This window comes from Microcebus murinus, chromosome 4 (assembly GCF_040939455.1).
Source record: "Microcebus murinus isolate Inina chromosome 4, M.murinus_Inina_mat1.0, whole genome shotgun sequence".
NCBI lineage: Eukaryota > Metazoa > Chordata > Mammalia > Primates > Cheirogaleidae > Microcebus > Microcebus murinus.
The window spans coordinates 113475170-113500102 of NC_134107.1; the positions used below are offsets into that span (position 1 = coordinate 113475170).

General features: G+C 39.6%; 1 protein-coding gene across 9 annotated transcripts in view; it reads right to left on the bottom strand.

Annotated features, from left to right (window-relative positions):
* Nucleotides 1-935: 935 nt before the first annotated feature.
* DDX25 (DEAD-box helicase 25) overlaps nucleotides 936-24933 on the bottom strand; it is a 30170-nt gene continuing 6172 nt past the window's right edge. For 5 of the 9 annotated variants that reach the window (XM_012772360.3, XM_012772366.3, XM_012772367.3 and 2 more), the window contains 8 exons: nucleotides 24270-24362; nucleotides 24054-24156; nucleotides 22369-22546; nucleotides 21222-21399; nucleotides 5719-5956; nucleotides 4479-4641; nucleotides 2294-2482; nucleotides 936-1236 (listed from right to left, as the gene is read on the bottom strand). In XM_012772360.3, the coding sequence (XP_012627814.1) occupies nucleotides 1175-1236; nucleotides 2294-2482; nucleotides 4479-4641; nucleotides 5719-5956; nucleotides 21222-21399; nucleotides 22369-22546; nucleotides 24054-24156; nucleotides 24270-24331 (1173 nt within the window). In that variant the 5' untranslated portion in view covers nucleotides 24332-24362 and the 3' untranslated portion in view covers nucleotides 936-1174. Of the gene's footprint in view, nucleotides 1237-2293; nucleotides 2483-4478; nucleotides 4642-5718; nucleotides 5957-21221; nucleotides 21400-22368; nucleotides 22547-24053; nucleotides 24157-24256; nucleotides 24363-24933 lie in introns of those variants that run through there. The other 4 variants (XM_012772355.3, XM_012772356.3, XM_076002705.1 and 1 more) reach the window with 4 other exon arrangements.

The window sequence follows — 24933 nt, forward strand, 5'->3', positions numbered from 1 at the left end:
CTGAAATGACTATATCTTATTCATCTCCCTTTCCTTGGTGTTAGCAGAAAGGGTGCACAACAAGTATCTGTTGTTGGATGAGGGAACTCAATGATTCTCACGTATTTCTGAACACTGCTCTTAGGGATAAAATAGGGGTAGGGTTACGAGAAGCAGATTATCAAAGCAGAGATGGCAGAAACCACCATCCCGCTGGGGTGACAAGAGCATTCACTGAAGCCACTGATATAGTCTGGTGCTGTGACAGAGCTGGTGTCTGGGATCCAGCGTGAGACCTGCTCTAGCTTTTGGGGGGAGCATCCATTTGTCCCATTTTCTTAAGTTCACTGTCTCACTTATAAGTAGCAAATGTGAGGGATAAAAAGCATCTCTGTGGGACTTGCAGGAAGATATCCAGGATTCTCAGACATGCCTTTATGCTCTTAAAAGCAAAACCTTTGTGCTCCCTGAAATGTTACTTCTTTAATAGGGCTACTGTTTTTGTGTTTTTTAATCTGTCCCACTGCCTATTTTTAAGAAATGTCTATAATAAAGCCACATTTTCAGAGACTATGAAATAACCCTAATTTGAAGACAGTAGTTACAAGCAAAAAAAATATATATTGTGAAATTCTGTATATCACTTGAAACATTAAAGCAACAAAATACTCTCTCTTCCTAATGGTTTCACCATTTAAAGCTTTTACACCCTGTAATTTTAAGAACATACATGTGCTTCTGTTAGGAATTGCATGGGGTGAGGGAGGGAATACACTGCCGGCTGGAAACAGCAGCCTGTGAATGAGGCCTGAATACCTGTGGCTTTTTCCTCTGGATTCAAATTCTAAAACCAGTGAAGGTCTACTGCCATCTCGTGGCATTGTAAGATGCTCACAAGAGCCATGATCTGCTCGGATTATATAAACAAACAAAATCCACACAGAGATTGCTTACCTGGAAAAAGATTAGAAAAAAAATTCTTGCTTTTTTTTTTATTCAAAAGGATCACATGTTTCACATCAATTTACTTTCAAAAAGACCTCAGGTCTTAAAACTAAGGGTACCATGACATTTATTTTGCCATCTGTGTGACAGTTTCACATCAAAAAAGCCTCAACATAAAAAATTACCTTCAAAACCCATTGGAACATTCTCACATAAACTAGGATATTTCACAAACAATAAAGTCCTTTCTTCAATATTCAATCTTTTCAATTTCATCCATGTCTTCAGGGTCAAGCTGCTTAATACTGCTGTCTAAAAGAACAAAAGAGAATGGAACCAGTCTTACTCCAGGGCCTAAATGCAACTTCATTCCATCCAACTCTGAATTTCTGAAGACACTGACACCTTGTATGGAAAGCCTTGAGACAGGAACACACAGAAAGGATGGTACCAAAATATCCAACTAATACTAACTAAAGCAGTGGCAAGGGTACCAGACTGAAGAACATACATATCCAGACACCCTGGGGCAGAAAAGGGCCTAGGGAAGACACTCCTCCATGCAGTCACCACAGCAACAGCGGCTGTAATGCTACCTCCTCAGTTAGCCTGATGCAGGGGCACTTAACCTACTTCCCTAAGTGTAGGTGGATGTGCTAGATCAGTCTGAAGTCTCAAACTTTTAAATCTTATATTCCATATATGTGCCTATGGGCATTTCCCTGGGGAGAGTGCCCACTGCTTCCCACAGAGGCTAAAGACCACCGTCCTAGAAGGTAAAACACTTCCTCCTCCCCTGCTCCCCAGCCACATCCATGGGCTTTGGAGTATGGGGTAATTTGAGGAGTGGATATCCCAGTCACAGGACCCTTCGTGTTTCTGGCAGTTCAATCTGCCAGTCCAGAGTTGCAACAGGCCAACATCAGAGACCAGCTTGTTTAGAGGTGGCTGGAAGAAAGGCAGCAGACCTCAGAATTTAGGACTATTCTATCTGGGAGGGTAGAATAAGAGTTGGGAAAAGCATAAATAAAAGAGGAAGCTGGGGACAGAAGCTAATCTTATAGGACTTAATTACTCTGCTTAGGGTACTTCCTTATAGGATGTGAAAATCTGCTCCAGATTCCAGAATAAGCTATAACATATAAATCTGAGCTCATATTAATTCCACTTGATTTTTAAATTTTTCTTTAACTGCTATATAATCACCTGTCTCATATTATAACCCTGGTCCTGTAAGTTAGACGCTGTCCACACCCTGGCTTCTGCCTCCACACTCTCACGAGCCTCTGGACTCAAGCTCCCATACACACATCATCGCTGTCAGCATCAGCAGGTCTACAGTTCATACTGCCAGAGCGGTGCTACTTACTAAAGTGGTCCTGGATCTTCATGAGCAGGGGCAGCTTATCCACTTCAATCATGTTGAAGGCAAGGCCTTTTTTCCCAAAGCGTCCTGTCCGCCCTATGCGGTGGAGGTAGGTCTCATAGTCTGGCTCCTGTGCTTGGTTTACAGGGAGATCAAAGTTCACAACAATTGTCACCTGCTTCACATCAATCCCTAGAAGAGGAAAAACATTGTAGGGTCCCACAACATTTTCCTTAAGACATCTGCTGAGGGAACTGTCATTAATACAGACAATTTATAAATCAAACCTGGGTTTATGTAATCGAAACAGGTATGTTGGTCAGGCAGTTTACCAGCATACTGTGATGTCTATGGTGCTAGAGAAAAGTGTCAATACAGGCTAATTCTACAGAGGTCTAAATATGTACACAGAATGTGCATGTGTGTGTGTGTGGTGAAGAGGTGTTCACACCAAGCCCACAGAGCTAGGTCCCCACAGGCCCTTAGTTGTGTGTCCCCCCAGCCATCACAGGGCCCTGGCTCTGTGCCATTCCAAGCCTACTGTTCTAGTCAGGTCTTTTTATTCTTTCCCTTGCTTCAGTGGTTGTAACAATTTCCAGACTGGCTTTCCCTCTACCTCTTCTCCCCTTCCTCACATCTCTCCACAGTGGTCAGCACAGCCATGCCCAGGATACTTGTGTTCAGAACCCATTGCCCAATGCATGAAGCACAAGCAATGCAATACCTTATGTCACATAAAGTCTCATCTCTTTCTCTCCTGACTCACAAATACAGCACTTCAATCCTACAGTCTGGCCATTTCCCAAACAAAATATAATTACTGTTCAACAGAATTGCCACTCTCCCTTCAAATCTAATATTGCTCAGGAAGACCTCTGGAACCTTAGTGCCTCTCCTTACCCAACATGAACAAGCTGTCTGGGACCCGGTCCTTGTCCTCTCTGCACTGTGCCTTGACTCTGGACCTCTTTGTGTCCTCTTTCCTGTAGGGTCTAGAGCTGTGCTACCCAGTATGGTAACCATTAGCCACATGTGGCTATTTAAATTTAGTTAAAATTAAAGATTCTGTTCCTCAATCACACTAGCCACACTTGAAGTGTTCTGCAAGCTATCCATGGCTAGTGGCTACCAACGAGATAGCAGAGAATAGAACATTTCGCTCACTGCAGAAAGTTCTGTTGGGTCCTGCCAATCCAGTGGGGCAAGGGTCTAGGTGGTGAGCTCTGGAGGGCAGGGACCTCATTCTTTCTCAGGATGCCCTTCTCAAGTGTAGTACTCAGCACTCACTTCAAATACCACAGCCTCTCAGCTCTATTTGCCGAACTAAGAATGAACTAGGAAACATTTTTTGAGTATAGGGGTCTAAGCATATAAGCAAGGATAAGAGGAGGGACAAAGAAAGTAGGAAGGCCTTTGTCTTGAAAAAAATAAAGGTTTTTTTTTCTCCCTAGACCTTAGAGATGCTCAACATTAGTAGGGAAATGCAAATTAAAACTACAATGAGATACTACTGCGTATCTACTAGAACAATTAAAATTAGAAAGAGTGACAATAACAACTGCTAGCAAGAACGCAGAGCAGCTAGATTTCTCCTACACTGCTGGTGGGAATGCAAAATGGTACAGCCACTATGGAAAAAGTTTTGTAGCTTCTTATAATGCTAAATATACACTTACAATATGATCCAACAATTCCACTCCTAGGTATTTACCCAAGAAAAATAAAATCATATATCTACATAAAGGCCTACACATGAATTTTTATTACAGCTTTATTTAGAACAGTTCCAAATTGAAAGCAATCCAAATGCCCATCAACTGGGGAATGGATGAGCTATCAACGGAATATTATTAGCAATAAAAAGGAACGAACTACTGACACATGTAGTAGCACTGATGAAACTCAAAAGACTGTGGTACAGACATGATGGCTGTCTACTGTGGAAGTTATGTGGCATTCCGGAGGACACAAAAATATACAAACAGTAGTTGCCAGAGGCCATGTGATGTGTGCAGGGGAGACTAACTTCAAAGGAAAACAAGGGAGATGGAGATGTGCTGTGTTCTGGTGACGGTGATGGTTATATAACTATATATGTTTGTCAAAACTCACCAACTGTATACTTAAAAAAGAGTGAATTTGGTCAGATGTAAATTATACCTAAACACCTGACTTTAAATACACATACCTCGAGCACAAACATTGGTTGTGATAAGAACCTTCTCTTTTCCATCTCGAAACCTCTGAATGATGGAAGCTCGCTGCTCCACGGTCAGCTCCCCGCTCAATAAAGACACCTGGTGGCCATCTTGCATCATCTCCACAGTCAACCACTTGGCATTTCGACGAGTCTGCATGAAAAAGCAAAAGCCACCCACAGCACCCCAGGTTAAAGCTGCCTGCCTGCTGTGCTCGTGCTATATTTAAGATGCTCACACATGCAGGGTAAGGGGAAGAGGGAGAGGGCTGCAGAGGAGTCTTGTTCACCTCCCCTTCAGTCTTCAAGGGCCTCAGAATGTGGCATGGAATTTTCCCCCTGCTGTGCTTCTAAGGCCATATCCTCTCAGCCAGCCAGAGCCTTGGCTTTCTCACCATGCAATGGAGACAAACATGCTCCACCTACCTCACATGGTGCTATAGTGACAAAATGATATAATGCAAAAATGACAGCAACAGACACACCAGAGTGCCTCCTATGTGCCAGGCATCTGGCTGGAATCTTTACATGCACTATGGTCATGTGCTTTCACAACAATTTAACGAAGTAGCTACCTAATTTCATTTAAAAAATTTAAAGACAGACAACCCTCCCCTAAAAGCTTAAAAATGTTAAGTAACTTGCCCAAAGTTACATGGTTAGCCAGTTGCAGAGCTGTGCTTTCTTTTATTCTACAGCTATGTTTTCAGTGCTATTTATGTGCCAGACAGGTGCTGGTCTGGAGCAGTGGATATGGGAGTGAGGGAGATGGATGAGACCCTGCTCTCGTGAAGCTTAGAATGTTCACATGGTAATGAGAAAATAAAACAATACACGAACATGAAACATGTCAGATAGCAAAAAAACAAATATGAAAATTAAAATAGAGCGCTATTAATAGCAAGTAACACCTTTAACCTGGTAAAGGGTACCAGTAAAAACTACAATAAACATTAATCTAAATGCAGAAGTGTTAGAAGCAGTCTCTCCAAAATGAGAAGGCCTGCTGTTTAATATCATAGTGAAGATCCTACTTCATTACCGAATATTTCTAAGTTTTACACATAAAATACAGATAATTTCTATTCTGAGTAGCTCTGAAGATTAAACTAGGTAATACACAAAAAGTGCTGAACATGGTACCTAGCTACGTGGCACTTACTGATGTTATTGCCCCTCAACTCCACCTCTAGGGAAATGTGGGCATGACGAAGACAAATCCACAGTTTACCTGACAGAAGATGATGGCCTGACCAATGGTGATGCCACCATAAATGTTGCACAGAGCTTGGTATTTGTCTTTCCTGTTCTCGCACAACACGTAATACTGCCGGATGTTGTTCAGGGTTAGCTCCTCTTTGCGTAACTTGATGACATTAGGGTCGGGAATGATTCGCTCGGCAAATTGCCATACAGAGTCCTCAAAGGTTGCTGAAAAGAGGAGCATCTGGCATTCGGTGGGTAAAGCTCTGTAAGAGAGGAGGGAAGGCCATCACTGGCTGCCATCTTGTCACTCTCCTTTAAGCACTTTATGCCACTGCCATCAGCTGCTCCATGGTCACCTGCTACACCTCCACTAGGGGAGCTGAGTGTCCTGCCCCTCCTTGCCATCAAGAATTTGGAAACATACAAAACCGGAACGTGGAGCTCAGAGGAAAGTTTGGGACATATTCTGGAGGGTCTGAGGTTTCTCGTGCCAGTTTCCTCCTTAGGGGAGGCAGACTATGCAGCCATGGGGGAATCTAGGTGCTCTTCATGGTTACAATCCCACGCACAGGTAAATGGGGATGAAGGAAACAGTTGTTCCATGGCAGATGTTATATATCTTGGGAGGAGAACAACAGCCACAACTAACTTTATTTAGAATGGGAAGAACCAAGATATAAATAAAAGGGGAGCAAAATGGGAAAGTGTATTAACCACAATGTACACTGAACCCATAATGAATACAAGGCTAATGTACATCTAGTTCAAAATCAGGTGAAATCAGTAAGTGGAAGTAGTCCAGAGGTTAATCCTGGAGAAAAGAGAGAGGCTAGTGATAGGAAGGGGGCTATAAGGGAATGCTGGGTGTGGGTAAGTAAAGTTCTATTACTCTGTCTGGGCTGTTGTTACATAAGCATGGCCTTTTGTGATATAATTCACTCAGTGCATATTTATATTATTCATGTATTTCTCTGTATATATTTCATACATCAATAAAAGATAAATTTTTAAAACAAAATAAACAGAGACCAGAGAGAAATCAGCTCTTTTGAGAAGAAGACAGAGCACTTTGAAGAATAAACTGTTAGTACTAAAAGGGAGTGAGAGAGATCACAGAGTGCAGTGATTCCCAAACATTATTTTAAGCCAGGGGCCTCAATCATCCTGGGAGCTTTTAAAAACAATAATCTGACAGACTTCCGGTCAACTATGGCAGCCTGTCTACATGTGCTACCACTTCAACTGCCCACATCCCACTAATACGATCAAAAGAGATATCAATCCACAAAAACATGGATAATAGGTGAGGAGAAACTGGTAAACAAGATATTTTTAATACACCTTTACAAGATGAAAAGGGGTGGTAAGGGAGAAGGTAGATGCAGCTACAACATGAGAACCACTAAGAGGTCTAGGACCTGCAAGCTCCAGGGACCAGAGAACTAGGGGGAAAGAACTGAAAATGGGGCACATGTTAGAAGACACTAGGAAAATTCTGCATTTGTATGCTGGGGTCTCTTGGCCATCTGCTGTGTTACGATCCTGCATCTGGAGAAAGCTGGCATGAGGACTGGTATCCTAAGGCCTGGGCCATCTCTTTCTATACAGAAAGTTTATATAAATTACACAAGCAGAAGAAACTATGGGCTGTTCTGTAGTACACACTGGATTTTGAAGACTTAGTATTAAAAAATGTAAAATATCTCATAATTATTGTTATATCATTTGTTGAAATATTTTAATACAATGAATATTAATTTAATCTGTTTTTTTAAAAAGTATCAGAAAATTGAAAATTATACATGTGGCTTGCATTATATTTCTATTGGACATCACTGGTTTAACCATTTTTAAGCAAAAGGAAGGAAAACTGAACAATGGAGGACTGAACAGACAACATAAACATTCTATATAATTATTACTTAATATTCTTGAGTAGAAAATGAAAGATCTTTTGATGCCTATAGTATTAAAAAAAAGAAAATAAAAGGAACTTTATTACAAAGCTCTTTTGTTTTTGAGACAGATTCTCACTCTGTCGCTGGGTTACAGTGTTGTGGCGTCAGCCTAGCTCACAGCAACCTCAAACTCCTGGGCTCCAGTGATCCTTCTGCCTCATCCTCTCGAGTAGCTGGGACTACAGGCATGCACCACCAATGCCTGCCTAATTTTTTCTATATATTTTTAGTTGTCCAGCTAATTTCTTTCTATTTTTAGTACAGACTGAGTCTCCCTCTTGCTCAGGCTGGTCTTGAACTCCTGAGCTCAAACGATCCACCCACCTCAGCCTCCCAGAGTGCTAGGATTACAGGTGTGAGCCACTGCGCCCAGCCACAAAGCTCTTTTTGACTACATCTTTCCTGGAGTTCTGAATCTTTCATTTGCTGTTATACATAAACATAGCAACTTATTGGTAGGAGATGACAAGAAGGGAATCTCCCTTGAACTCTGTTCCAAATTATTTTAAATAGGAAGACCAATGAAAAATATGTATAAGGAACAGTTGGATCCTTCTACATTAGGCAGTTAAGCATGTACAAGCAGAAGACTAGAGGTTTATTCTGTGCAGAAATTCCAGACTTGGGGATACCAGCCTCAAAAGAAGGTAGGGGCAAAGCATATAGATGAAAAGAGGGGATTTGAGTGAACATGCATACTGAATGGCAGAACCCTTTCAGCCCACTCCCTCATCATCCTCCCAGAATGTCAGCAACCAAGGGTCTCTCTCTCTCCCAGGAAGGAGATCAGAGACATTACATAGTCCTCCAGATAAAAACATCCTAAAGTGAAGTTTCCCAAGTTACAAGCCCCAGCCATGCACACAGAGCTATCAGTTAGAATTTTAGCTTCTCATCCTAGATTATGAAAAGCTAGCCAAGTATCACCAGATATGAAGGGGAAAGGTCTGCTGTGAAAGACATGTAGCAAACAAATAGAACAGGAAACTTGGATAATTAGCTTGGCCATACCACACAAATGGATATGCACTGGTATTGTCCCTTGATATCTCTAAGAAACTGAATATAGTTACATTTCCTGGTTCAGAGGTTGCAAGTAAAATGCCCTGTGGGTGAATAAATAGGGAAATTTTGATAACAGATATCTCACCTTTTTAGTGTATAGCTGATTCTACTGAATCTTACCAATGACCGTGCTGTCAACAGTCTGTTAAGCAATATGTCAAATCACAGCAACAACCAAAAAATTCCCCCTAGCTCTTAGATATTTTGATTTATAAAATGAAGCTTCAAAATATCTTTTGACTTTTATGAAGTTAAAATAAAACACAGAAAATATACAAGATTGTTCATGTCTTATCCAAATACAAACTAGTCTTTACTCAACTCTCTGCATATGCAGCAGACAGTCCAAATACAAATTCTGGCAAATTCCACTGTCCACACTCTTCTTATTAAAGAAAACGAAGAGATCTTTCAGCTAAATGTCCTGTACACTTTGTAAACAACACTTCTAAAAAGGGGTAGGATCTGCTTACCCCTTTTAAAAATGCTAGAAGTTTAAAAATGCTAGATGTTTTAGACATAGTCTATATGATGAATTTATAGATGCAAGAGATATTCAGCCTTTCAATATCAAAGTTTTTGTCTATTTTTCAGTTTCCTTAAAACTTACAGAAGCACTCAAAAATATTTTTAGCTATATATTATAGAAATGGAAGGAGATGGCTTCCTTAGACATATGCCTATAGTGTGGCCATCATTGTTGCTGGTCATTAAAAAGATTTAAAATGTTGGCCTACCATAAAATCATATTTTCAAAATGTGAGAAAAAAAAGAATGTCCTTCTCCAAATTGGAAATACACTGTGATGAGAATGGAGAAACGACTATAAAAAAGCATAAATGACATGCTGTTTCTCCAAAACTGAATGATGACCTCTGAAGAGGCCATAAAGAATCAAGAAAAAAAGAAAGAATGGACAGGCTGCATCCAAGTTGTTTGGTGCTATGTATGTATAGGGCATGACAAAAACTCACATAGCAAGAAAATGACTTTTTTTTCCCCTTAAAAAAAAAAAAAAGAGTGAATCAAGATGGCGGACAAGAAACACCCCAAGACAGAGTATCTCTGCAGAAAGGACAGATTCTAGCAGAAATTAGAAGAAAGAAGCAAGAAGTTGAGCATACATCGAACGAGGGTTGAAAGGAAGGGTACCTGAGACCATGGGAAATTCCATGGGAGGAGGTTGCGGAGAGGAACTGGAAGCTGAGACCGCCGGAGCAGCCCGGAGACCAGCGGGAAGGGTAGGTGGATGGGCCAAGTTTCCCCTATCCTGCATCTCGGACTGCTTGTGGGCTCCCCAGCGGGTGGAGAGACCTGCGGACACCAGCCCAGTGACGGCTGATGCCACTGAATGGTAAGCCAGTAGCGCACGCGGCACCAGGCTCCCAAATCCCTTGGGCACCTCTGTGTGCACAGACCCGAGCTGCGCGGCAGGCACCATATTGCCTCCTTCTCCCCTCTTCCGACCCTACCCGCGGCTGCCCAGAGAGACAATATAGCCACCACCCGGAGGCACCTCCATGGAACAGGACCTTCCCTTTGGGGCCCTACAGCTCACTAAGGGGAACTAATATTGTGAGCTCCCTACCCGCCAGCCCTCCCAGGTGCTGCTGGCACAGTGATCCCAGGAAAACGGGGTAGACCCTGAGGCTGAGAGGCATACACCCAACTTGAGCTCCCTGTGGGTGAACTGGGACTGGCACTCCTCTCCCTGCTGGGGATATAGGTTGAACTCTGGGGCCCAGAGGTCAGACCTGCAGACCAGATCCCGTGCACCCAGGTTTCCCATTGCCCGGGGCACAGAAGGGATATATGTGAACAGCCTACTGAGGCGTGTGTACCTTCAGGGGCAGATCAGCGTCCTAGAGAGCAACCCTCCTCCCAAAGGGAGGCCGTGAGCCCAGCCCAGGTGGCATTCCTGCCTAGGGAACCTCCCTGCTAGAATCACAGTCAGGGGAGGCCTGGTGGCGTGTGGTCTGGCCTGCTAACAGAGGCCCAGGAGTAGCTGCAGAGTTGGGAAGGATGGAAAGACGCGAGGCCCGCTCCAGACTGCGGGTCTCAGACAGCCCCACCCCACACGTACACTTTCTGACTGAGCGGGGCCATTCCAGCCCCTCCCTGACAGCTTTTCCTGGAAGCAGAGAACAAAACTTTGACCCCTGCTAACAATATTGGTGGTGCCTGAGGGCAGGCTTACCCAACCCAGCTCCGCCCAGACTCTCTCCTAGACCAGCCCTCACTGAGGGGGAGAAAAGGACACACCTGGAAGTCCCAGGGCCCCACTGACCACCTGAGGCACTACAGTGCCCCTCCACAGGAACAAGAGCTGATAACAGGACACAAAATCAACAGCGTAGCCTGTTCCTCCAAGCAAGCACCACCTACTGACAGGGAGGACATCCTGCACACCCTTTTCACGGCACCCACCGAATCCTCATACAGGGAGTGGTTGAGTTTCACCCAAAGACACCACCTACCGGCTCAGAAATTACAAGGCATGTGAATACCCAAACGAAAACCTAAAGGAAAGAAATAACAACTGATTGACATGAGAAGAAATCAGTGAAGGAACTCCGGAAATATGATAAACCAAACGGAAAACACTCCCCAAAGAGGAGTACCAGCTCCCTAGAAATAGACACCAACCAAAATCAGGCAACAAAATTGACAGAAGAGGAATTTCGAATGTGGATCATAAGAAATTTCAACGACCTGAAAGAACAACTCAATAACCAACACAAAGAAACCACAAAAAGCCTCTGGGATCTGGAAAAAAAGTTCAATAAAGAAATAGACACAATGAAGAAAAGTTTAACCGAACTCCTGGAAATGAAGAATCAATTCAGGGAACTACAAAACACAGTTGAAAGTCTCAAGAACAGGGTAGATCAAACAGAAGAATCTCAGAGATTGAAGGTAACATCTTCCAATTACATAAATCTGTCACAGAGATAGAGCAGAGAAACAAGAGAAAAGACGAAAGCCTACAAGAGATGTGGGATTATCTGAAGAAACCTAATGTGAGGGTCATAGGGTTACCAGAAGGGGGAGAAGACAACACTCAAGGGTTAGACAAGCAATTTGAAGATATAATAGAGGAAAATTTCCCAGGCCTTGCTCAAAATCTCGATATACAAGTTCAACAAGCTCAAAGGACCCCTGGGAGATTCAATGCAAACAGGAAGACGTCACGACATGTAGTCATCAGATTGACCAAAATATCAATTAAAGAGGCCCTTGTAGGAGCTGTAAGATAAAAGAAGCAAGTAACATACAAGGGAAAGCCAATTCGAATAACACCAGACTTCTCTAATGAGACTTTACAAGCAAGGAGAGACTGGGGCCTCATTTGTACTCTTCTGAAACAAAACAATGCCCAGCCCAAAATCTTATTCCCTGCAAAACTAAGCTTCGTATATGAAAGAGAAATAAAGACATTCTCAGACAAGCAAAGTCTCAGAGAAATCACCAAGACAAGACCAGCCCTATAAGAAGTACTCAAAACAGTGTTACGCATGGAACACCATAATAAAAACTCATGAATATAAAAACAACCAAAACCCAGGATTAATGGCCAGATATTACAATGGCTCAAGAGAGAAATCAAAGCAATAACATCCAACCCAACAAAATGAACAGTAATCTACCTTACCTATCAGTTCTCTCAATAAATGTGAATGGCTTAAACTCTCCACTCAAGAGACATAGGCTGGCTGAATGGATAAGAAAATACAGGCCAAGTATATGCTGTCTTCACGAAACACATCTAACCTGCAAGGATGCATATAGACTAAAAGTAAAAGGGTGGAGAGATCAGTATTCCAAGCAAGTGGAAGCCAAAAGAAGGCTGGCGTGGCAGTTCTAATTTCAGACGATTTAGTTTTTAAACCAACAAAAGTAGTGAAAGACAAAGAAGGTTATTATATAATGGTGAAGGGCACAGTTCAATAAGAAGAGATAACAATTTAAAATATATATGCACCCAACTTAGGTGCACCCAGATTCATAAAGCAAACCTTATTGGATCTAAGCAAATGGATTAATAGCAACTCCATAATCACCGGAGATTTCAACACCCCACTGACAGCACAAGACAGATCCTCCAAACAAAAAATTAATACAGAAATAATGGACTTAAACAAAACTCTGGAACAATTGGGTCTGACTGACATTTACAGGACATTCTACCCCAAATCCACGGAATATACGTTCTTCTCATCAGCTCACGGGACATTCTCTAAGATTGACCATATCCTAGGACACAAAGTAAACCTCAAGAAATTAAAAAAAATAGAAATCCTGCCATGTATCTTCTCAGATCACAGTGGAATAAAACTAGAAATCAATCCTAACAGAAACTCACATTTCTACACAAAAACGTGGAAATTAAACAACCTCCTACTAAATGATTACTTCATAAATGATGAAATCAAGATAGAAATAAAAAAATTCTATGAACAAAATGAAAATGGAGACACAAGTTATCAAATCCTCTGGGACACAGATAAAGCAGTTCTGAGAGGAAAGTTCATCTCCATAAATGCCTATAACCAAAAGACAAAAGGATCACAAATAGACAATCTAACGAAACGACTCAAAAGAGCTGGAAAAAGAAGAACAGACCAACCCCAAACCCAGCAGAAGTAAAATCAACAAGATCAAATCACAACCAAACAAAATTGAAAACAGGGAAGCTATTCAGGAGATTAATAAAACAAAAAGTTGGTTCTTTGAAAAAATAAACAAAATTGACACGCCATTGGCTAAGCTAACGAAAAGCAGAAAAGAGAAATCTCTAATAAGCTCCATCAGGAACAAAAAAGGAGATATCACAACTGATCCCAAAGAGATACAAGATATAATCTATGAATACTACAAAAATCTTTATGCACACAAACTGGAAAATGTGGAGGAAATGGACAAATTTCTAGAAACACACAGCCTCCCTAGGCTCAACCAGGAAGAAATAGATTCCCTGAACAGACCAATCTCAACAGCTGAAATAGAAACAGCAATTAAAAATCTCCCTAAAAAGAAAAGTCCCGGTCCAGATGGCTTCACACCCGAATTTTACCACACTTACAAAGAAGAACTAGTACCTATCTTGCAGAAACTATTCCACAACATCGAGAAGAAGGGAAACCTCCCGACACCTTTTATGAAGTGAATATTCCTCTGATACCAAAACCAGGAAAGGATGCAACAAAAAAAGAAAACTACAGACCAATATCCCTAATGAATATAGATGCAAACATTTTCAACAAACTCTTACCTAACCGAATCCAGACGCTTATCAAAAAAATAATCCATCACGATCAAGTGGGCTTCATCCCAGGGATGCAGGGATGGTTCAACATACGTAAATCTATAAATGCAATTCACTACATAAACAGAAGCAAAAACAAAGACCACATGGTTCTTTCAATAGATGCAGAAAACGCTTTTGACAAAATTCAACACCCTTTCATCATACGAACACTTAAGAAAATAGGCACAGAAGGAACATACCTAAAAATGATACAAGCCATATATGACATATATGACAGACCCATAGCCAATATCATACTGAATGGGGAAAAATTGAAAGCATTCCCACTTAGACCTGGAACCAGACAAGGCTACCCATTATCTCTACTTCTATTCAACATAGTGCTGGCAGTCCTGGCTACAGCAATCAGACAGGAAAGTGGAATTAAAGGTATTCAAATAGGGGCAGAAGAGATCAAACTTTCACTGTTTGCTGATGATATGATATTATATTTAGAAAATCCTAAAGATTCAACCAAAAAACGCCTGGAACTGATAAATGAATTGAGTAAAGTCTCAGGATACAAAATCAATACACAGAAATCAGAGGCATTCATATACGCCAACAACAATCTAATTGAGAACCAAATCAAAGACTCAATTCCCTTCACAACAGCAACAAAGAAATTAAAGTACCTAGGAATATACTTAACCAAGGAGGTAAAAGACCTCTGCAGGGAGAACTATGAAACACTGAGGAAGGAAATAGCAGAGGATGTAAACAGATGGAAATCCATACCATGCTCGTGGATTTGCAGACTCAACATCATTAAAATGTCTATACTACCCAAACTGATCTACAGATTCAATGCAATACCTATTAAAATCCCATCAGCATTCTTCACAGATATAGAAAAAATAATTTTACGCTTCGTATGGAACCAAAGACGACCCCGAATATCAAAAGCAATTCTAGGCAACAAAATCAAAATGAGATGTATTAATATGCCAGATATCAAACTATACTACAAAGCTGTAGTAATTAAATCAATCTGATATTGGCACAAATAGAAATATTGACCAGTGGAACAGATCTGAGAATCCTGATATAAAATCATCCTCATTTAGCCATCTAATCTTTGACAAAGCAGACAAAAACACACGCTGGGGAAAAGAATCCCTATTCAATAAATGGTGCCGGGAAAACTGGATAGCCACTAGTAGAAGGCTAAAGCAGGACCCATACCTTTCACCTCTCACAGAAATCAACTCACGCTGGATAACAGACTTAAACCTAAGGTATGAAACTATTAGAATTCTAGAGGAAAATGTTGGAAACACTCTCCTAGACATCGGCCTAGGCAAAAAGTTTATGAAGAAGTCCCCAAAGGCAATCACAGCAGCAACAAAAATAAATAAATGGGACATGATCAAACTACAAAGCTTCTGCACAGCCAAAGAAACAGTCATGAAAGTAACCAGACAACCTACAGAAAATTTTTGCATCCTACACAACTGATAAGGGGCTGATAACTAGAACATACTTACAACTCACGAAAATCAGCAAGAAAAAAATCAAATAACCCTATTAAAAAGTGGGCAAAGGACTTGAACAGAAACTTTTCTAAAGAAGGCAGAAGAATGACCAACCAACATATGAAAGAATGCTCAACATCTCTAATCATCAGGGAAATGCAAATCAAAACCACAATGAGATATCACTTAACTCCAGTGAGAATGGCCTTTATCAAAAAGTCTCCAAGCAATAAATGCTGGCGTGGATACGGAGTGAGAGGAACACTCCTACACTGCTGGTGGGACTGCAAACTATTTCCACCTCTGTGGAAAGTAATATGGAGATTCCTTAAAGCGATACAAGTGAATCTACCATTTGATCCAGCAATCCCATTGCTGGGCATCTCCCCAAATGATCCAATGACATTCTACAAAAAAGACACCTGCACTTGAATGTTTATAGCAGCACAATTCATAATTGCAGGGCTGTGGAAACAGCCCAAGTGCCCATTAATCCATGAATGGATTAAAATGTGGTATATGTATACCATGGAGTACTATTCAGCTCTAAGAAACAATGGTGATATAGCACATCTTATATTTTCCTGGTTAGAGCTGGAACCCATACTACTAAGTGAAGTATCCCAAGAATGGAAAAACAAGCACCACATATACTCACCAGCAAACTGGTATGAGGGTGGTGGGTATATACATACATAGTGAGTGAGATGTGCACCATCTGGGGGATGGTCATGCTGGAAACTCAGACTTGTGGGGGGAGGGGGGAAAGGGCATTAATTGAAACCTTAAAATCTATACCCCCATAATATGCTTAAATAAAAAATAAACATCATAGAAAAAGCAGCCCTGGAAGTTAGACAGCAGAGCTCAGTTTATAAAGAGTCATCCAGATGACCTGGATTATGCTTTTGTTAAAATGCAGGAGGGTTTTTGTCTCTATGAAAATAATGTCTAAAGATTTATTATCTTGGCCTTAGCTACAGGTGTAAAAATAAATAATAAACAAATAAATAATAAAGGCTGGGCCCGGAGGCTCACACCTGTAATCCTAGCACTCTGCGAGGCTGAGGCGGGCAGATCCTTTGAGTTCAGGAGTTCGAGACCAAAAATAGAAAGAAATTAGCTGGACAACTAAAAAGACAGAGAAAAAATTAGCCAGGCATGGTGCTGCACATCTGTAGTCCCAGCTACTTGCGAGGCTGAGGCAGAAGGATTGCTTGAGCCCAGGAGTTTGAGGTTGCTGTGAGCTAGGCTGACACCATGGCACTCTAGCTTGGGCAACAGAGCGAGACTCTGTTTCAAAAATAAATAAATCAATAAATAAAATAAATAATAAAAAAAAAGAAAGAAGATTGCTGCAGAACTCAAAAACCGTCACCAAAAAAGGGAAGCCAAGTTGAACAGGACTTTCTCATTTGTTTGCTGAATCTATAACTTACTTGGAATTCATCTTTAATTTCACAAGTTTAATTCACCTCTGTGCTTTATAACCATTTTCCTTGCAAGAGAGGATGACGTCTAATGTACTTTCGAGAGTTTAAAAATGCTAGATATTTTAGACATAGCCTATATGAAGAATTTGCAAGAGATGTGAATGATAGACAGCTGGTCTACCAAAACAAGCCTGTAGATACAGTGGATGTATATTTCTAGGGAGATAGAAACTAATTCTTACAAGCCTAAAAGATCTTAAATATTCTTACCACACACACAAAAAAGGTACCTATGTGATGTAATAAATGTTAATTAGCTTGATTATGATAATTATTTCACAATGTATACAAATATCAAAACATCATATTATATACCTTGAATATACATCAATTTTGTCAATTATACCTCAATAAAACTGAAAAATAACCATAGGTTTAAATTGCAAAAAAGAAACAAATAGAAAATAAATTAAAACCTACTGTTGCTAGAAAGTCAAATCCTAAGTATTAAACACTTAAATACTTTTGTGAAGAGGATATTTAGCTTGACCTCATCACCATGAACTGATACCAATCAGTGTGGGCTTGATAAGAGCAGAGCTGTAAGTCAAAATGAACTTTACATTTGACTATATGCAGCTTTGCCACCAGATAAAAGAAGGCTACAGTTGGTTCAGAGAAGTATTATTGGAAAAGACAGAGAACAAGTAAAAACATCCTACTGTACCACGAGACAGAAAGAAACATGTCTTTTTTTCCATTAAATATAGGTAATATCCATTTAATTAGTACTATTGTATTTATGTTCTCCTTGTAAAAAGACTTACATTTATGTATCTTAAGACAATGCAATAGTATTACCTACAAAATATAAACATCCAACGATGAGTTAAAAAAGAGTTAAAATAAGCTGCTATATCAGAGACTGAACATTATAAAATATTGTTATAGATTCTCATGTATTTTTAATTAGTTCTACTATTATTACTAATAATTGCCACTGTTAACCAGTTCCAATGTTTTTTTGTTTAAATAGTAACATTTATGTCACAGAAAAGTACAGAATATATAATTCAAAGCAACATGTTTTCATATTTTTATCTTAAAGTAATAACACACATGTATGATTATTTCTATTTTATATCATTATTTTTTTTTTTGCCTGCTATGACTGCATCCCAGATTGGCTCTCTAAAAAGTAGGTCACTCTAGGAAAAGAGAAACTTAAGAAATTTTCCCAGAACTCCTGGTAGGCACAGGTTTTGTGAATAAAAGGGCATAATATGTATTCAGTACAATGAATGAAAAAAAGACCTGAACCAAAGCATGTCACTAAAAAGTTTTAGAATACTATAAAGAAAGAAGACTCTGTAAAAGCTTCTAGAGAAAAAAAAAAAGGGTCACATACAAAAACTTGGAGATCAGATGACATTAAGCTTTTCAGCAACAACACTGGAAGTTGAGGATATTGATTAAATATTAAAATTATTTTTTAAAATATATTTTATTTTTGAGCACTTTTAGTATAGAAAAATTGCACAGAAAGTACAGACAGCTCTCATGTACCTCTTAATGCCTCCTCCAGTTCCTCCTATCTTTAATTTCTTGCATTTATTAAAGTTATTTTTAAAAACTTTTCTGTTTTCAACATTTCTCTAAATTTAGATGGAGAATGATTTTCAACATAGGATCCCTACTAAGGCAAACTATAAATCAAAAGATCAAATTTACAGGTAGAATAAAAAACATTTCCAACATGTAGAGGCTGAGAAAATAATTTTCTATATATTATTTTTTAAAATGATATTAGAAAATATGCTCCAGCATATTGAGGAAGCCACCCAAGGAAAAGGACCCAGGAAATAAAAGATTTAAAACTGTATATGCTTCCATTCTTGTGATACCTCACTTCGGAGGATGGGCTCAAGCTCTATCCAGGAAAATATAAGAGGTGCTAGAATAAGCACCACATGTACTCACCATCAAATTGGCACTAACTGATCGACACTAAGGTGCTCACACGGTAGTAATATTCCTTCGGGGTTAGGGGTTAGGAGTGGGTAAACTCACAACTAATGGATGTGGTGAGCACTGTAGGTGGGAGAGGGTGCACCTCAAATCATGGCTTGGGTGTGGCAAAGTCCTAACATATAATCAAAATGTCTACACCCCCATAATATCCTGAAATTATAAATAAAAATAAAAAGCAAAACTGTGTACGACCAAAGGGAAGGCCTATCATGACAGCTGCACACAGGTCTAGATGGCAATCAGTCCAGACTGAAGTTGGAAAGAGGGAGCCTGGGATATTGCCAGGAAAAAATAAATGGATTTTTAAAAATTTATTTAACTATTTAGAGGTATCAGTGACATATTACACATTTGATGGAATAGCTAGGAAAAAATTAAAGACTCCTGAACATTGATAGTAACTAAATGAAAAAAAAAAAGGCAATTGTTAATTCCAGGGGAAAAAGTTGTACAATGAAAACACACAGGCTGCCCCTCATATCTGTGGTTTCTGTTTCTGTGGATTCCGTATCTGTGGATTAAACCAATTGCAGATTGAAAATATTTGGGAAAAAATTGCATCTGTACTGAACATGTACAGTTTTCTTGTCATTATTGCCTAAACAATACAGTAAGTACCATCTACATATCATTTATATTGTATTAGGTATTACAAGTAATCTAGAGATGATTTAAAGTATATAGGAGGATGTGCATAGGATATATGCAAAAATACTGCACCATGTTATATAAGAGACTTGTGCATATATTAATTTTGATACCCACAGAGGTCCTTGAATCTCCATAGATACTTAGGGATGACTGTAATTACAATAATACACTGCATGGCTCAGCAGTGAACTATACTTATGCTGTCCTGTGATATCAATGCTGACTGTTAATGTAACCAAACTCATAATTAGAGTGGTGATAAGAGCATGGTAGTGGTTCAAAAGAACTCAATTCACACATCCTATGATGGGAAGTCAGTAGACAATGAAATAGCAGTATGAGAATGTTTTTATTTAAAAGTTTAAAGGTTAGTATCAGAAAAGAGAGGTATCCTCTTGGGGTTAGAATAGGGGTGACTGGTTTTCACTACAAGTCTTTCAACACTATTTGAATTTACCACTGAGTGTATAATACTTTATTTAAAAATAAGTGATACAGATTCCTAAACCCTATTCCCAGAAATTCTGATTCAGTAAGTCTGAGACTGGGCCTGGTAATCTGTTTGAAGCCCCTGCAGTGATCCTGGTAGAGAGGCCTAGGAAAACTATATGATTTAGTCAGGATGAGGTTACCAGTCTCCTGATCCCAGGGTTCTGTGTTCGATACTCTATTCCAATTATCCATCATATTTTTTAACAATAAACTTGTCAGGTTTTAATACCGTGTTTCCCCGAAAATAAGACCTACCCATAAAATAAGCCCTAGCAGGATGTCTATATTGCAATTGTGCAATATAAGCCCTACCCCGAAAATAAGACCTAGTGATGGGCGTGGATACACAGTGTATCTGCACAACCCATGCATTTCGTCCAGGAGTGGTAAAGAAGAAGAACAGCCCTTCTCATCTGCCCCATCGTGAGAGCTACTATGCCAGAGGTGACCGGAAAGGTGCGGGCAGCTCCACCAACAAGGTCAGTTCCCCCTGTCAGGTCCCGGCCATCCTGTGCGTGCTGCAAGCTGAGGCTTTGAGGGGAAAGTCTCCTCAGTGAAGTGAGGAGCTGGACACTCTGCTTTAGGTATTTTGTGTCCCCAGGAGGAAGAAGGAAAGCTGTGGCTGCCATTTTACTATGATGATGTTCCAGAAGAAGATGACTTAACTATATTTGAATAAATGTAGATTGTTGTACCGTACTTAAAAAAAAATAACACATCCTCTGAAAATAAGCCCTAAGGTGTCTCCTTGAGGAAAACTAAATATAAGACACTATCTTATTTTCAGGGAAACACGGTAGTTCCTCTTTAGAATTTTGCTCAAAATATAAAACATTATTGGCAAACTTGACGCAGATCCACTATATAGATTCTATCTGTAAGCGTATGTTGCAAAAGTAAAGCAGTTGGGCAAGGTTACAAGTTGAAGATTCAAATTGGAAAACTGTTAACAGTCTGAAGGCCCCTTGAGCTGGTGAAAATAATGAAAACCCAGATTTGTTTTAGAGGTGAAGGTGGTGAGGAATTAAGCAATAAAGATAATTTAGAGCAGCAGACAAATGGAATTCCTCATCTGTACAGAAGACTGAGGAAGAAAGGATGAATCTGAGGATTACCTTTGAATGCGAATGCTCTGATCTGAGAATCCTTGGGTGTCAATCATCACATCTGCTTCATCCAGGACAAACACATGAATCTTAGTCAGATCAATCAATTTTCGTTTGAAACACCAATCTAGGACAGTTCCAGGAGTGCCAATTATAATCTGTTTGGTGATGTCAGTGCCTCTAGGAACTAGGGAGAAAAGGGTTTTAAGTGCTCCTTCAGATGCAAAAGCCTCCAACAGGCCACAATTCAGGGCAAAGCAACTATAAAACTTACAACTTATAAAACTTGTAAGCAAAAGTATAATTGTAGTGATTTTCCAACTGCACACCCGGAGGGTCATTGTGGTTTTTGATTTTGCAAGATTTTTAGGATAAATTTTCGAGTTTCTAGGTTTATGCTAATAATAGTCCCACATATTTGATTCTACCTCACAGTCATTTAAAAAGTCATACTGCAGCAATTCCAACTATCCTATGCAAATACTGGCATTACCACAACAAACTACAAACCTTCCCCAAATAGAAAACCACCAAAATATCTATCAATAGGCTACATTAAGCAAATTACAGAATGTTGTGCAGCTAGTCAAAAGAATGAACAATATGAAAAAAGTAGTCCCATTTTTGTGAACGCTCAATTAAAACAAATACATGTATGTACATTAGTTGTGCTTGCATAAGCTAACAAAAAAAAGGGAAGCAAAAAACAAAGGCTTGCATGTAACAATACTGTAATGATCTTTGGGAATAGGTTTTTGGAAGGCAAGGAAGAATAACTTTCACTTTTACCTTCTAATCATCTGTCTTTTAAACTTTCTTTTCACTATGAGCATGTAATACTTTAATGAAAAAAATAACAAAAATAAAAGCTGTTCTGCAAAAAACCACTAAATCTTAAGGTAAATGATATACAAAGGCATCATCTTGCAAGATGTGGAAATGATGTAGCTAATGTTTACTGGGCCCTCATTATGTGCCAGGTGTGCACAATGTTTTATCTATATCATCTCATTTAATCCTCATAAAAACCCTATGATACAGGTGCTATTATTTCCCCCATTCTAGAGAAGAGAAAGCAGAGAAGTTATATAACATGCCTGTTAGTGGTGAAACCAGGATTTAAAAAATCAATGAGGACTGGCTTACTGGTACATACTTCGATTCCCTCGAATGGCATACATAACTTGAACGTCCACACAGAATTTTCCCATCTGCTCAACCACACGGCCAGTTTGCAGAGCCAATTCATAAGTAGGAGCCAGGCAGAGGCACTGCCACAGATAGAGAATTAGAGGGGAGAAGAAAGGTTCAGACGAGCCATCTTTCAATTTTAACTACAATAAAAATTTGTACAGGGAGAGGCACATAAGTGAAATTGGAGGTTTTGGTTGAATAAAATATTTTAAACTGAACACGATTTAACAGTTGATAGATTTGAGGTGAATGCTGAGTATTAGGGGGAGGGTTTGAGGGATGCAGAAATAGCTCTCTTTTATATATTCCTCTCTCAAGGGTTATTTAGAAACACAACTTACTGGTTATCCTCTTTTTTGGTGGTAGGATGTAGGGGGCTGAGGATTATTAACAGTGATAGAGAGAATGCAAGACAAATTACAGCTCTAGCATGATCCCTGTCACCTCCTGTTTGCCATTAAAAGTCTGCTTATTTCTAGAACATTCCCTGCTTGATCCAATCCATCTATACTACCTATATTTTATAGATATATAGATCCTGCCAGGGTAATAGTCCCCCCAAACTCTCTCATTTGTTAGATCCACACTCCCTACAAATGGTGGTTGCTGATGAATAAAAATGTTGATGGAAGAAACTGGTGAGATCTAATACATTTATATATTTCAATTAGGGGTCTGTGATAGAGAAGGAAACATAGCCAATGTGCTAAAAATAGTTTCCACATACATTTCTCAACATATGGTCAAGCACAGCTTATCCTGAAGAATTGTTATTGAAAATGCCAAACCCCAAATACAAATTGTACTGAACGTGTCTAAAATGCACAGGATTTCCTATGCCTGGCTTTAGTCACCCACATCTGTGGCTTATCTGGCTGGTCAGAGTATAACCTTGCTGAGGGGCCCTTGTGCTCCCCACATCATTTAGTGCAGATGGATCCTCAGCCTTTCCAGTGAGTCGGGAGAGATGACCATACTTTTCATGAGTAAAAACTACAGTAGGAGAATGGTGAGATGGGTGCCAGGGCCATTCCTTGTTCAGCCCTTCTCTGAGTGTGCGACTTCAGGAAAGATACTTCCCCCTCCAAGAGTTAGCTTCCTTCTTCTGCTAAATCAGTGAGGAAGATTGGATGATATTCTGGTCCTACAGTTATATGGCTCTCATTATTACATGCTTATTTTATGCCAAGCATAGTGCTAAAAATGTACATTGTTTCATTAAATCCACATGATGACCCTATGAGGCTTTCATTCATTCATTGTGTTTGTTCAGTGTTTAATGAGTGGTTTCTACAAGCCAGGCACTGTGCTGTTAGGATTCGAAGTTGAACAGATCGACTATGACCCACGCCTTTACAGATGTTCTTTACTTTACAGACAAAAAATTAACAGACTCAGAGAGAGATTTATTAACTTGCCTAGGACATTCAGTTAGTAAGCAGAGAGGTTGGCATTAAAACCAGTCAGGCTAAAAGCCTGGGCTATAACTGTCCTATACTGCTCAATGCTCTATGATTTCATGAAAGAATGTCTATTCTAAATATTGTTGTATCACTGTAGCAATCACATCAATGCAGCAATATCACCTATTACTATAACAACATTGGCATTGCAAGCATTCCCACTTTTCCTTACAGCTTTCCTTACCTGTGGGAACAATTCCAAGACATTAACTCTGCTTAACATTGCCAAGACAAAGGCAGCTGTTTTTCCTGTTCCAGACTGGCTCTGTGCTATGAGGTTCTGGGGTCTGCAGAAAAGAGGAGACCACTGGGCATAAAATGAATACAAGAACCTGGACATAAATTGAAAATGAGAGACTAAAAATAACCAAGTTAGAATACCACTACCCTGGAAACTCACGGATGTGCCAGCATCATAGGGAGAGCCATCTCTTGGATTTTGGATGGCCTATTAAATCCCATTGCATAGATTCCTTTTAGTAACTCTTCCTTTCTGTCAATAAAAGAAAACAAACCAAACAAAGCCTATGGTTGGTCAGTAGCCTTGGAAATACATACTTAAGAGCTGCATTTCTAAATTAAGCCATTTTGCAACTGAGCTTTAAAAGTAATATTGAAAATTATATCAGACACAACAACAAAAAACTATAGGCCAATATATTTGATGAATATAGATGCAAAAATCCTCAACAAAATACTAGCAAATCAAATTCAACAACACATTAAAAAGATTATTTATCATGATCAAGTGGGATTCATCCCAGGGAATCAAGGATGGTTCAACACACATAAATCCATCAATGTGATATCAACAGAACAAAGGGACAAAAACCATATGATCATTTCAATTGGTGCTGAAAAAGCATTTGATAAAATTTAACATTTCTTCAGGACAAAAACTCTTAAAAGATAGGATATAGAAGGAACATACTTCAACATGATAAAAGCCATATATGACCAACCCATAGCTACTATCATCCTGAATGGGGACAAACTGAAAGCCTTTCCTCTAAGATCTGGAATAATACAAGAATGTCTAATTTCACCACTGTTACACAACGTAG